This window comes from Asparagus officinalis, chromosome 7, assembly GCF_001876935.1.
Source record: "Asparagus officinalis chromosome 7, Aspof.V1, whole genome shotgun sequence".
Classification (NCBI taxonomy): domain Eukaryota; kingdom Viridiplantae; phylum Streptophyta; class Magnoliopsida; order Asparagales; family Asparagaceae; genus Asparagus; species Asparagus officinalis.
In genome coordinates this window covers 4863411-4879181 of record NC_033800.1, presented here as the reverse complement: position 1 = coordinate 4879181, position 15771 = coordinate 4863411, and the positions used below count along the sequence as shown (strand labels likewise).

At 44.7% G+C, this 15771-nt stretch overlaps 1 protein-coding gene across 1 annotated transcript; it reads right to left on the bottom strand.

The window, feature by feature from the left end:
- On the bottom strand, nucleotides 8098-14755 carry LOC109846601 (probable protein phosphatase 2C 4). The gene is given in 7 exon segments (XM_020415848.1): nucleotides 8098-8421; nucleotides 8755-9019; nucleotides 9521-9634; nucleotides 9718-10274; nucleotides 10277-10299; nucleotides 10301-10321; nucleotides 14748-14755. Coding segments are annotated over 7 exon segments (1104 nt in total). The 3' UTR covers nucleotides 8098-8305.

Genomic DNA, 15771 nt, shown 5'->3' with positions numbered 1-15771 from the left:
CGGGTCGTGGAAAGTCCGCCCACCTGATCGATTGTTTTGGGCCTGGGGCACCTGATCGATTGTTTTGGGCCTGGGCCTTGCTCCGGGCCGATTTATGTAGACTGTCTGGCCCAGTAATCTGGCCCATTGCATTGGTCTACTTCGGCTTATGTAGAGAATCGAGTAGCAGTCACGAGACAAATGTTTTTTTATCTGCCCCTTCTTTTTTTTTTTTTGCCCCAGCCCGACTCGCGATCGACCACATAGACACTTGCGGTCGACCAGGCAGAACGATAAAAACTAAAAAAACATTACAGGGTTTGACCGGTCGACCGCCGCGCCAATCGCGGTCAACCGCGAAAAGTCCAGAAACTTTTCAAGCTTGCGTGCACGTTTGCGGTCGACCGCCGGGCCAATCGTGATCGACCGTCGCGCCAATCGTAGTCGATCGCTAGATGCCCAAACCTGTTTTCTATCGTTTTTCCTATAAGCTCTTCATATTTAACATCTTTGAGGGGGGTGTTGCGCGCCTTTGCGGAAGCCTTGCACGAACTCACAACGAACCTGTGATCACGAGTAGAAGAAAGCCAAACTCTTGCACAAATCAAACCAATTACGACAAATCAAACCAAACACAAGGATATACGTGGTTCGGCAATTGCCTACGTCCACGGGGAGAGGATGGGGAGATTTCACTATATATGGAGGAGAAATACAACGGGTTACAACTCACAAAATCACTCAAATATAACCCTAACCAAAGCTCTCAACTCCCTCACAATATCTCCCTCTCAAAGTGCTCAAAACAATGCTAAATCTCTTCTTTTCTCTCCTTTTGAAACCCTAAAAAACGTGGTCCTATTTATAATAAAACACAATCCCAAACAAAGGAGGATTCCTCAACAAATAAGGATTCTAAAAACGAGTCTGCCACACCCTGCACCATGGGTGTGGCAGAGGGTGTGGTGCAGGAGTGGTGCAGGACAGATTCTGCCACACCCTGCACCGTGGGTGTGGCAGAGGGTGTGGTGCAGGACAGACTCTACCACACCCATGGCAGACACCACACCAGGGTGTGGTGGAGCCTGTTTTGAGTTATTCTTCACGTTTTTCACAATTCCTTCGCCGTTTTCACAATTCTCCACCTCGGCGAAGTGTTCCAAACATTGAGCCGACACCAACATGAGCACCAATGTGTCGTCTCTCTAAACTCGGCTGCACCAATGCGGTTGCCTACGTACCCCCTCTCCCAAGGGATCAAGCCGCCCGTAGTTCATCCAAATGGCCGCCAACGGCCTCAACAATTACGAATGTGCAACAAGTTTCGACAATGATCAAACTTGTTGCTCGGAACCACCTTAGTGAGCATATCTGCCGGATTATCCTTCGTGTGGACTTTCACAATTTCCACATCGCCATCTTCAAGAACATCCCGAACGAAGTGATAACGAACGTCAATGTGCTTCGTCCTCGCATGAAAAACCTGATTCTTCGCCAAATATATAGCACTCATGCTATCGCAATGAATAGTGACGGATCGCTGCGATATACCAAGTTCTTCCAAAAGTCCTCGAAGCCAAATAGCCTCCTTCACAGCCTCCGTAACTGCCATATACTCTGCCTCCGTCGTAGACAAAGCCACCGTCGACTGTAAGGTGCATCTCCAACACACCGGCGCACGGGTCAAAGTGAACACATACCCCGTAGTAGACCGGCGCTTATCCAAATCCCCGGCATAATCCGAATCAACATAGCCAATGCATAGCTGCCCACCTGTAGTGTCCCGCTCATAAACCAAACCAACATTGAGCGTACCTCTAATGTACCTCAAAATCCATCTCACGGCGTCCCAATGACCCACTCCTGGATCGTGCATGTATCTCGACACCATGCTCACTGCCTGTGACAAATCCGGCCTCGTACATACCATCGCGTACATCAAGCTCCCAACTGCGCTCGCATATGGAGTCTTCGTCATCAACTCACGGTCTTCAACTGACTTCGGTGAAAGGCCAGCTGAAAGCTTCAAATGGGCTCCCAACGGTACACAAACTGGCTTCGTATCCATGCTAACATGGAATCGCTGTAGAACCTTCTTCAAATAAGCCACCTGTGTCAAACAAATCCTGCCCTTCTTCTTATCTCTGCCGATCTCCATCCCTAAAATGCGCTTCGCCTCGCCCAAGTCCTTCATCTCAAACTCATTCGAAAGCTGAACTTTCAACTCATCTATAGCTGACCTGGAACTAGAAGCAACCAACATGTCATCGACATAAAGCAACAAATAAATGTACGCACCTCCTCTCAACTTGCGAAAATACACGCAAGGATCAAACTGGCTCCGAGTGTACGAATGACCAAGCATAAAACCATCAAATCGCCTATACCACTGTCGAGGAGACTGCTTCAAACCGTATAGCGATTTCTTTAGCCTGCAAACCAACTTATCTTTCCCTGCAGCTCGGAATCCCAATGGCTGAGTCATATATATTTCTTCATCAAGATCACCATGAAGAAATGCTGTCTTCACATCCAACTGATCTAACTCCAATCCATACTGTGCCACCAAAGCTAGCAAAATCCGAATCGACGAATGCTTCACCACCGGAGAGAAAACCTCATTGTAATCAATACCTTCCTCCTGTGCATAGCCCTTCGCAACCAACCTAGCCTTGAACCTCACTGGAGTGCCCTCAATGCCCTCCTTCTTCGTGTACACCCACTTGCACCCAATCGCCTTCCGCCCCTTTGGAAGCTCTACAAGCTCCCATGTATCGTTCTTGTGAAGAGACTCCATCTCCTCCTGCATAGCCACCTGCCACGAATCAGCCTCCGAACTCTGCTCGGCCTCTCTGAATGTAGTAGGCACCATCTCATCGATACTCTCCACCGGAAGTGCATATGCAACTGTGTCGGCATACCGTGCTGGCACCCGTATGTCTCTCCTCTGTCTCCGTGCCGCAATAGAATCCTGAACCTGAGCCGTCGGTCCCTGATCCTGCTCATGAGTACCCGTATCCTCCGCATCACCGTCGTGCTCGCCTGGCGTCACCTCAGTCGGCACTCTCATGGATACTGCACTATCTGGACTCTGTGGAGCTGCATCAATCTCCACCACCTGCGAAATCTCCTCTGTCGGGTTGCTCTCCACCTGATGAGAGCTGGGAAGCTTCAAGATAGAAGCCTCATCGAATGTGACGTCCCTACTCAGCACAATCTTCTTATCAACTGGATCCCAAAGCTTGTATCCCTTGACACCACGCTTGAATCCTACAAATATGGCCTTCCTAGCTCGAGGTTCCAACTTATCAGTTCTAACATGATAATATGCAGGGCAACCAAATACCTTAAGCTGGTCATAGTCATGTGCTGTCTCTCCCGACCACATCTCCATAGGGGTCTTCCCCTCAATCGCAGATGAAGGCAGCCTGTTAATGAGGTGGCTCGCATAAGAAAGTGCCTCAGCCCAAAAGATCTTCTCCAAACCACTATGCGCCAATAAACATCGAATCTTCTCCAGCAAAGACCGATTCAATCTCTCTGCCACCCCATTCTGCTGCGGTGTATGACTAACTGTGAAGTGCCTCTCTATGCCCTCGTCTCGACATAGCTGCAGAAAGGGGTCTGAGGTATACTCGCCGCCGTTGTCGGATCGCAACGTCTTGATCTTTCTCCCAGTCTGCAGTTCCAATCTCTTCTTCCACTCCACAAACAAATCTAGGACTTCACTCTTATGCTTCATGGTGTACACCCAACATCGCCTAGAATAGTCATCAACGAACGTGACGAACCAATGTCGACCACCAAGTGATGCCGTCTTAGTGGGACCCCAAACATCTGTGTGCACGTAGTCCAAGATGCCCCTCGTCCTATGAATGGCCGTCCCGAACTTCACCTTCGTCTTCTTGCCAAGTACACAGTGCTCACAGAATTCTACTTTACCACTCTTGGCTCCCTTCAAAAGCCCCTGCTTGCACAATGCCTGCAGTGACTTTTCACCTGTATGCCCTAGCCTGTAGTGCCAAAGTCTGCTCATGTCCGCCTCTGAAATCGCCGAAGCAACCTGGCCAATCTCGGTGCTCCCCTTCAGATAATATAAATTATGATTTCGGACTCCCTTCATCACCACCAAAGATCCCTTAGTAACCTTTGCTACAGCATCCTCAAAGGTCACCCTGAATCCCTTCGCCTCCAAAGCCCCCACTGAGATAAGATTCTTCTTAAGTTGAGGAACGAATCTCACCTCCTTCAGCTCACGGACTACTCCATCGTGCATCCGAATCCTCACAGTACCTATCCCACGAACGCCACAGGATTGATCATTTCCCATGACCACAACACCCCCATCGAGTCTCTCAAATGATGAGAACCAATCTCGCCTAGGAGTCACATGATAAGTAGCGCCAGAATCAAGCATCCAATCTGATGCATCCAAATGGTTCACCTCTGGAGTAATCAAAAGAGAAAAGCTCGAATCATCAGAATCATTGCCGCTAGCAACATTCACCTCATTGGCCTTCGGGCCCTTATTCTTGCTATTCTCCTTTTCTTTGACTTTCGGGCAATCTCTCTTCCAATGTCCCTGCTCCTTGCAGAATGCACATTGGTTCTTTCTAAGCTGGTGACGACCTCTTGACTTTGACCTCCCTCTATTTCCACCTTTCTGATATGAGCTTCTACCTCTCGCCGACAAGGCCTCTCCTGAAGTACTAGCGCGGGAAGTCTCCTTATCCTTCCTCCTCAAATCATAGTTCGTCAATGCGTTAGTCACTTCACTATAAGTGATAGAAGATCTCCCGTTCAGCAACGTAAGCACGAAGGTATCATACTCCTCATCCGGTAAGGAGCCCAAAAGAATAATAGCCTTGTACTCATCTGTGATCTTCTCATCCACGTTCGCCAAGTCCGACAACAACTTAGTGTAGTTGTTCACATGAGCCGCAAGCGAGGTACCTCTGGACATCTGGAATCTGAATAACCTTCGCAGCAAGTGCAACCGGTTCTCAACACTCTTCGTAAGGTACTTATTGTTGAGAATTTCCCACATCTTCATCGCAGACGTCACCCCAATCACATCGTATTTCAGCTCCTGTTCCAAACAGGACCTGATCACCCCGCAAGCATTTCGATTCATCTTTTCCCATATCGCCTCTTCATATTTAGGTGGCCTCACATCGACCATGATGGTCTCCTCCAGATTTTGAGCATTGAGCGCATCCTGTACGTCGCTCATCCACAAACCAAAATTGATCTTGCCGTCATATTTCACAACACTAATCTTAGTGTTCTGAAAACCCACTTGAACTGTGCCTGTCATCTTGCTGCTTTCACCAATTACTTCACCCATAATCACAACTTCCAAATTGTAGAGAAAGATCCCAAACTTTGAAAGAATAAGAAATTACCCAACTGAACCCTAGATTGGATTCCAAATAGAACTCCTAACCACACGAGGAAAGCGAGATCTTCAACGGCAACTTCAAACCCTAACTCCACCAAAACCTAGAACTCCAAGAACCAAGCTTCAAACTGAATCTTCCTCCACCTAATCCAAAACCCTAGATCTGAACCTGGTCTCTGATACCACTTGTTGCGCGCCTTTGCGGAAGCCTTGCACGAACTCACAACGAACCTGTGATCACGAGTAGAAGAAAGCCAAACTCTTGCACAAATCAAACCAATTACGACAAATCAAACCAAACACAAGGATATACGTGGTTCGGCAATTGCCTACGTCCACGGGGAGAGGATGGGGAGATTTCACTATATATGGAGGAGAAATACAACGGGTTACAACTCACAAAATCACTCAAATATAACCCTAACCAAAGCTCTCAACTCCCTCACAATATCTCCCTCTCAAAGTGCTCAAAACAATGCTAAATCTCTTCTTTTCTCTCCTTTTGAAACCCTAAAAAACGTGGTCCTATTTATAATAAAACACAATCCCAAACAAAGGAGGATTCCTCAACAAATAAGGATTCTAAAAACGAGTCTGCCACACCCTGCACCATGGGTGTGGCAGAGGGTGTGGTGCAGGAGTGGTGCAGGACAGATTCTGCCACACCCTGCACCGTGGGTGTGGCAGAGGGTGTGGTGCAGGACAGACTCTACCACACCCATGGCAGACACCACACCAGGGTGTGGTGGAGCCTGTTTTGAGTTATTCTTCACGTTTTTCACAATTCCTTCGCCGTTTTCACAGGGGGTTCCGGCAGCAAGCAGCCATCTGCCTATTTTTCGGTGATATTCTTGTGCTCGAGTTGACATTTTCTCATAATATCCCAACATCAACTATTTTTTTTTTTTTATGTGCGAAATGACTAGATCATAAATCCCAAATATATATGTGAGGCTTGATCAACTTTTAGTCCATACTCAGGTTAGACCAGATGATCGTCATGTCGAAATGAGCATCAAGATATGTGTATAAGCAATATGATAATCATAATGCAGGATCCAGCTCCAAAACTTTGAGATACGTGTTTTTATATCCAACTTCTTGGATCCAGCTCCAAAATTTGAGTACACTGTTCAATGTAAAATAAAGTAAAAAAAATATATATTGCCACCGTAAAACTAACTCCTCTTCCATGTTCCAACTTTTCTCTTTGCTACAACCATTAACAAATCAAGAATCGCATCAGCTTCTCCAAATTAACTAAAGTGCTGTTATCTAAGCTAATTTGGATCCTCTTATTTGAAGAACCTAATCCATTTCTCAAAACAACTGCTCCTCAAATTACCCGGTTTGAAAAAAAAATACGTTTTTTCTTGCAATGCTGATGAAAAAAATGGTTTAAGTGTGTCTGACATAATTCAAGTCAAGTATGTTACCTGCCTCAACTTTGATGATGCATGTTGTTGTGCATATGCTTGCTTTCACGCTAATTCATTTGAAATTTTCTACAAACTCAATTAATTTAACACTAAAAAAAGATAATTAAGTAGGTTCAAAGTTGGAGATTGCAAAAATTTGATCTGATGAAAGCTTTTCAAGCACTAGGACTAACTACCACTGGATGTATCAGGCGAGCAGTTAGTAATCAATATATCATCAATGGACAAATGGGGGAGAACAAAAAAGGAAAATTTTCGTTTAGTCCCCCTGAGACTCTCCCGGATTCGTCGTGAAAGTTTTGCAGTATGAAGGTAGCTAAACTAAGAAGAATTTAATCTAGCAGAAGATTATGTGTTGTGGCTATAAAGGGTTGCAGACTTGCAGTGTGAATGAATTATTCCATGGACCCCAAAAAAATGGTGGAATGACTTGGGGGGTGAAAATATGTGCAGAAAACCTCAGGGACCTGAGTATAGTTTTTCCAAGAGAGAAGTTAATGCTCAATAGGTCGCTGCTCAGATGTCAACCATACAAATGAGAGCTAATAAAAGAAGGAAAAGAAGTAAACGCTCAAATTTTTTAGATAGCCTTTCATTGACCAAAACACCAGTACTATTTAATACCTTCATTCAAATTTCAGGTAACTGATAGAACTTTAAAAAATACCCAGAGCCTGTTCATACTTCAGACACACGAAAGAACAGAAAAATTCAAGTAGATATTAAATTACTGAAGACTTAGCTGAATTTAAACCAATGTTTCAGCTAAATTAATATTGCTCGCTACAGTTATATTTTCACATTGCGAGTCCCTGAGATGGCAGCTGAAAAGAAAATCTTTCAATATATTAGGCCCAAGCTGAATTGAGAATATTATGTGAAATCACATTGTAATAGGGTAAATTGCATATAGACCGCCTATAATATCGTTGTTCTCAACTAACTATCCATGTGGTTTTATTATTGCAGATAGACCCCCCTGGGTTAAATTTTTTGTTGACTCGCTATTTCATTCAGGAGGAATATCTGCCAAATTTTCAACAGGGTAAAAGCGTCAAAAAGATTTAACCCAGGAGGTCTATCTGCAAAAATGAATCCACAGAGGTATAGTGAGTTAAAAAATACTAAGGGGGTATATGTGCAATTAACCCTTGAGTATATACATGAAAACAATGAAAGATTGCTAAAAAAAGACTCTGAAAGAAGAATGGAGACTAATGGGTCTCATCACTTTGAGATATTTAACTTGAATAAACAAATTTATTAGAAAATTACATTTACAACCTCCATCACCTCAACAAACATGGAAGCAAAAGTTCCCTCAAAAGCTTATGATACAAAGGTGGTTGGCGAAAAAACAGAAAAGACTAGCTTTTCTGTGGTATGAATATGATCTAAACCTTCCTTCTGGATTTGTAACTTTATCTACATGCAAGATCACCATGTTCTCCCTTCAAAGGCATTCCTTCTTAATTGATAGTTCTATCTACACGCAAGACCTCCATATTCTTCCTTCAAAGGAGATGACGATGATGGAGACATCGTCATGATATCTTCTTCGGTCACCTTGTGGTATCTCAAGCAACTCATGGAAATCTAGTCCTACAACAAGAAGTAGAACAAACGCATAATCAATTATTTTTAAAAAAAATAAACAAGGTTTAATCAACTCGAGAGTTTGTCATGAGCTATATATGCGCCTTATAACTAGATTTATGCAGTTATGAATCAAATACACATTATACAACTTTGGTGTAGCTTTTCTCTTTCTCCCGATTATATATTTTTGGATTATGTTTACAAGAGTTTTCCAATGTGAATATAGATCTAATTCTAATGCTGCTATCAGGTATTTACAGATTATGAATATTGAATCCTAACGTCTCGCAGAGAAAACATTGAATACAAGCATACATAGAGAGAAGATGTAGTTACCAGCTTTTCTCGCTGCACGAAAGATAACTTCCTCAACGAGGTGCTGCGCAGGATCACCTTCAGGAATTGTGGCAATGAACGACTCCACTTCAGCAACTGCCTCCTCATTAGTGAAGTACTGGTAAAGCCCATCAGATGAAAGTATCAAAAATCTATCTCTAGATCCAAGTTCATGGTGATAGAGAAACGGATGGCATGTAATGTATGGTGATGTTCCAACGTAATCAATTCTGAACATCTCCAAGAGCGCACTGTTCCATTTTGGCTGCAATTCGAAGAAAATGTCACGATAAGAAATTGGTGAGCGGTATAACTACAAGAACTTGCAAGTTCAAATACCAACTATATCAAGGAATCAATTTCCAGAGTCTCACAAATCCTGAGTTACGGGTAATTCAAGGTTTATGCAGGCTAAGTTTCTCTTCTGTATGGAACAGAGTTGGAACTTTCAGAGATGCTACATGGTCTTAAAATCGTACAAATCCCTAAAACAAGAATCCACAAATGCATGTTCCACCTGAGGGGAAACTTTTGATTAACAACTCATGCTAGAATGAGAAGAGAGGAAAAAGAATCCTCAATATTCTACTATTAGCACAAAGTAAATGCACAAGCTATCAACTTGATGCGCGAAGGAAATTCTTTGAGTAACTAAAATGCTAAATGTGGTGATAATGATGTGCATTGCATACTCAAATCTTTTAAGACCAAATCAATAGGAACTTATTAACGTTCGTGGAATCATACAAAATATGAGGATGAATACCTGTTTCAAGAATCCAGCACCAAAAGCTCTGGTCACCTTCAAAGAACCCTTCACTCGATCATTCATCACCGCACAAGCATCCTCAGGATGCTCTCTTTTAATCCTCCGAACTTCCTAAGCCATGAAAAAAAAAATCATCCAAAATCAATACAATTTCATCAAAATAGCCCGATCGAAATCTTTTCTTCAGAATTTACCTCCTCAACACATGTACTGTGATCCAACGTCAACTGAATCGCATCCAAAGTGGACAAACCTCTGAAACCCTCACCATCTTCACTAATCCTCTGCAAATCCTTTATCTCTGATTTCTTCCCTAAAACAGCTCGACTGTCTCCGACATTCATTATGTAAACATCTTCCCCTTTCATTAGAACGGCAAGAACACAAGATCCCATCAAAGCAAGCTCAGGATTCTCCGACGAAATCTTATCCGCGACGTCAAAGAACTCCTCCTCTGTTTTCCTCAGAGCTCGATTCATCGCCTTCAAAACTTTGGTATGGCTCACAGAATTCACCGATCTCGATCTTGCGGGTCTATTCGATTCGAAGCTGCCTTTATCCCAATCGCGCTTCCATCGAGTTTTCCTTTTCTCCAGCGAAAAATCCTGATGTCGTTCTTCTTGGATCCAGAGAATGCCATTGAGCTCTCGCTGGACAGCGGAGTAGAGGTTGGAGAGGAGGAAGTCGGTGGCGTCGGGGCCGTTGAATCCGTCGTAGATCCCGACGAAGATCCACCCGTGCGTCCCGGAGCCACCACGTGGACCCGGTCCTCGCCGCTTCCCCTGGGCCCACTGCAGGCTGCTGTGACGTCATCCTTCTCGTCTCCGTCGCCGCAGCCGCCGGATCTCGACGCTGGCGCCCGCTGCTGGACTCCTCGAGATCGTCCTCGAATCGAGATCGACCGGCCGATCTCCTCGAGAGCTCGATCAATCTCCCGCCGTGAGAGAAGCTCGCCTCAACCCTAAAGTTACTGAATTCGACCCAAATCTTCATCGAGCGGCCGGAGAAGCGGCGCCGGGATCGAGCGCCGGATAAGAACCCGGCGGTCGATGGGGCCCGATAAGATCGATAGGACGGGGCAGAGGGGTAGGAGGCGAAGGAGGTGGAGCTGTCGAATGCCGCGGCGGCGACCGAGAGCGCGGAGACGTCGTGAGAGGGCGGTGGAGGCGTTGGCGCTGACGGAGGCCCGGAGATGGAGTAGAATTGTGCCGCCGGATAGGATTAGGTTCGGAGAGTACAGAAGGAGTGGCCCAAACCCTCGTCAAGAAGGGCTCGGAGTGAGCGCGGCGGAATCGATGCCGCCTCGCCGACGGCGAAGTGGAAGCAGGAGCAGTGCTTAGCAAACCAATTACCTTTGCAATTGATGTGGAGGGGGGGAGGCAATAAAATGGATGGGTTGACTTTGCTGGGGGAGTTGATATGATGTCGCTTTGGACCGTTGACCAAAAATAGACGAGGAGAGTTTGAAACCAAGGATCCGGAGGGGGGGATATTTATTAGGGGGCAGGGAGTGGAAAATTATGTTTTTGTAAATTTAAGGCGGTTGTGTTGGGGAAGGTGTGGGACGTGGGGTGACTGACACGTGCGTATGTGGGTGTGGGCGGGAGAGTGCGGTGGGGGCTCACCGGATGGCGCTCGCGTCGGCTGGGGAACCGCGTTGAGTACAAGTGAGGACTTTGGTTGGTTGGTTAGATCCTAATTTGATGGACTTAGTGCGCGAGCCCATGGAAATAACTATGTGCTCTATTAATGACAATTATGACATTCTTGGTAATCTTAAACCAGTTTAGGGCCTGTTTGTTTGCACGAAAATAGTAAAGTAGTAACTGGAGTAGATAAAGTTTCTTCTATGAAAAATTCCTCAAGGACCCAAAATATGGGACCAATAGAGGGGACAAGTGAGGTGTCTCACTCCTATTGGATAATGAGTTGGTCATCATTAATGATGGCCAACTCATTATCCAATAGGAGGGAGACACCTCACTTGTCCCCTCTATTGGTCCCATATTTTGGGTCCCTGTAGCAAAGCTCTTCTTCTATTTTCAAGCAAAAAATTATGTTTGTTTCTTCGAAAAGACTACTTCAGCTACTTTCATAAATACAGATATGACGTCTATGTGGCACTCCTACTTCCTAGATTTTTTTTCCCGCCCTTGAAACCTCAGAAGTAGAAGGAAAGTGGATAAAAAACGGGGTCTACTTAAATTAGAGATTTACCAAAGGCAGATGATCTTAAATAATATATATCCGATTTCTATCCAAACAAGCAAATAAATAAAAGAAGATGATGAAGTACTATTTTCGTTACTTCTAAAAATATATGAAACAAACAAAATAAATACTATTTCTGCTACTTTCTACTTCATAATTGAGAAAGTTACATCTTCGATCAACTTCTTACTCCTAATAGTTACGTCCATCCAAACAGGCCCTTATGGGGGAAATACCCACTCTGCTATTAAAACCTCGCTTTCGCACATAACTCGACCGCAACTTAAACTAGTCTTTGCTATGCTAATTTGTAGCCTTAAACTGAGTCAGGATTGTTCCAGAATCCAAATCCTTGTCCAAAACTAAATCTTTTTGGGACGTGAAACATGTCTAAATAATTACATCTTAGTCACCGACACGCTCGGTTCACAGCTGACGGTCTGAATATGCATCGATCTTGTAATACCCCAATCCTTAAGAGGGTAATGTGATTAGTATTGATAGATTTGATTGGAATACTCATACCACCAAGATGCATCTTCTTTTCGGGAACCCAACTCTTAGAAACTCCAAAGTTAAGCGTGTTTGGCCTGGAGAAATTCTAGGATGGGTGACCCCTTGGGAAGTTTTCCAGGGAGCGCGTGAGTGAGGACAAAAACGTGCTGAAAAGACATGTGGTGGTTTGTGAGGCCAGTCCATCAGATCTAGTAGCGTACCGACTCCGGGATTCCGGGGCGGGGCGTCACAAATGGTATCAGAGCCAAACCAACCGGAATTATGAGAACTAAGTGCTATACGGCGCAAAGTGCTACGTCGAGAGGCCGTATGAGCCACCTCTTGAGGCCGTATGAGCCACCTCTAGAATCTCACACGGATGGTACGGTCTTGGATGATATGATTTGGCACAACGAGGACGTTGCGAGTTTAAGTGGGGGAGTTTGTAATACCCCAACCCTTAAGAGGGTGATGTGATTAGTATTGATAGATTTGATTGGAATACTCATACCACCAAGATGCATCTTCTTTTCGGGAACCCAACTCTTAGAAACTCCAAAGTTAAGCGTGCTTGGCCTGGAGAAATTCTAAGATGGGTGACCCCCTGGGAAGTTTTCCAGGGAGCGCGTGAGTGAGGACAAAAACGTGCTGAAAAGACATGTGGTGGTTTGTGAGGCCAGTCCATCAGATCTAGTAGCGTACCGACTCCGGGATTCCGGATTCCGGGGCGGGGCGTCACAGATCTTGTCAACAATATAACAGTTAACGCTGTGGAGATGGAGCTAGCATACCACGTACGTCAGCTACATTTTTATTCCGAGTACCTCCAACTACAACGTGCATGGTTAATGTTGATGTCAGGAGTTTAGTAGTGGGATATAGGGTGGATTTTTAAGAAGTTAAGGTCACTTAAACTCCTTTAATGGTTGATTGATGAGTTTGAGAGTGTCCTGCACACATGTAACACGTTAGAGGATCAGAATCGAGTTCTCTGATGGTTCCTCTGACGATCAATTTAATTATGATTTGAAGGGGGGAGAAAATTGTTTTCAGCGAAAGTTGACTCCATTGTCGTTTCCATTAAACTTTGATTTGTTTACACGAAATTACAATGAAAATAAACGAAAATACAACTTTCGAGAAAATAACACAGAAATTGTCTATCAACTCCTGCTTTGTGGGACTTTGCCTGTGCCGTGAGTGCTTTGGCTCGTTGACCACCGATTCAAAGATCGTGAAGGTGCTTAGGGATCTCTCCTTCGTTTATCGAAGTAAAGATTTGAAAACGAATATCTTATCGATGTAAGATGTCCGTTCTTCCAAAGATCAAGTCTGAGCTTAGATCTCTAGGAATCACCGAATGATGCTTGTCAAAGGGTGAAAGTTCTCTCTCTTCTTCAAAATCACTGAAAGCTCAAGCCTCTTCTGCTCCAAAATGCTCTCTGTCCTTTATTTCGTGCTTAGGGAGGTATTTATAGGGGTATCAGTGCACCACAGTTGAAACGGGGGCGAAACAATTGACCAGGTAACTGTTCTTTGGCCGCTGCAGTCTATACTGCCGCGGCCATTGGCGCAGCAGTATAGGCTGCCGCGGCCAAAGAGGCGGTTATCAGCACGTTCCATCGTGCCTAAAATCGCTCTCCCACGACCTTTAACCACCTTCTTCGTGGTTTAACTGCTTTTCCACGTTGATTAAGAGAATGGCGTTTATCGTCTTCTCTTTGCCTTTAGTAGTATTTGGATGTCTATAAGTATTTTTTGACGCCTACAGATACCCCCTCCAAAGTATCTCAGACTCATCATTTTTTTAGAGAGGGGTCTGGGACACTTTGGATATGATAAGCTTTCCCTGCAATTTCTCCAGTGCTTTGTTGAGGAAATTGCGTAGAATGGTTTGTGAATGGCTTCAATCCTTGATTTCTTCATCTTTTAGCCTATTCAGTGCTTTGTAGAATAGCTAAAATTCCTCCGGTTCTGCGTTTATCACGTGGCCGTTGTCGAAATCTCGAATTAGAACTGCTGTCGAAGAATTTGAGAAACAGTTTATACTCATATACTCTATTGGAGTGTTAGGGAAATATTTTAACCTCATATACCCGTTGGGAGGTTCAAGGAGATGCAGTTTATACTCATATACTCATCGGAGTGTTCGGGAAATAGTTTAACCTCATATACCCGTTGGGAGGTTCAAGGAGATACAGTTTATACTCATATACTCATCGGAGTGTATATATTCCAAATACAGCGGGAAATGCATGTGTTTAAATACCCAGGGGTCGTTGTGACAAAGTGAACTATGACTATGTCAGTTGCCGCGACGGTAAATACTGCCGCGCTCGAGCGCGACAGTGTAGAGTGCCGCGCTATAGCGCGACAGCATAGAGTGTCGCGCACCGTTCGGCCAGTTGGGCTATAAGTTTAATGCTGGGCTTTTTTGGGTCATTTTTACCCGCTTCTTTGAGTTCGAAACTCTTCAAATCTCCCATATAAAGTGGCATTTGGCTCTTCTCCTCCTCACCTCTTCATCTTTGGGCTATCTTTTGTTCGAACAGATCTAGGGTTTTGAGATCTAGGGTTTTGAGTTCTTTTTGATTCTGAACTTTCCTTTGATCAAACTTGTTTTCACTCAACCCCAGGTAAAAACTGTACCTATAGATCATATTTTAAGGTTCGATTTCGTTCTTTTGTTTGGGATTTCACGAAAAACCCTAATTTTTCCTTGTTTTCAGACTGTTTCTACCATGTCTCCGAAGAAAGCTCGTGTTTCAAAGGGGAAATCTGCAGCACCAGTACCTGAGGAGGTTGAGACCATTGCCACGCCATTTGGAGGTAATTTCCCAACTCTTTATCTGTTTAAAAATACTGTTTTTGACCAGATCACCTCGCTTGTCTCCTTTGAGGGGCATCCGGGAAGAGTTGACGTTCTCCTCTGAGAGGACTGACGCTGAAAAATACGTATCTTGTTCAATCAAGATGTGTACCACGGCCAAAATTCGAGTTTTCATCGAATTAGAGGCTTTTCAACATTGAAGACCGTTGTTCAGTTACCGCGGCAACTCGTGCTGTCGCGCCTGAGCGCGACAGTGTATGCTGCCGCGGTAACGCACGGTAGCAATCATTGCCGTGTCGGCTAAGTGTGGGGGGTTTTGCTATGTTTAGTCTCTTTTATACAACTGTTTCCCAACTTTTCTTTGCAGTCTCCTTTCCCTCTGTTGCCTTCTCTGATAGAGAAGACCCAGGCCAGAGCGGTGTTCTTCATGCCTCTTTCAACGGCGACTTCCTGGTTAGAGAGGCCCGCCAATTTAGTGAAGATCGTGATAATAATGTTCCGGAGTTGATTCGCGAGGGAGGCCGTCGCACTCTGCGTGCTCTGCTGACTGATTCACCCTTGACTCCAACTCGGGATTCTACCAAACCGTTGAAGAAACCTGATTATCTGTTTGGAGATTCGATAGAAGATCCAGACAATCTCTGCCGTGGCCCTGAAATTTGGTTGAATGAGCACGAAGGTGCTTTTCTATTCCTTCCTCCATTCCCTCGAC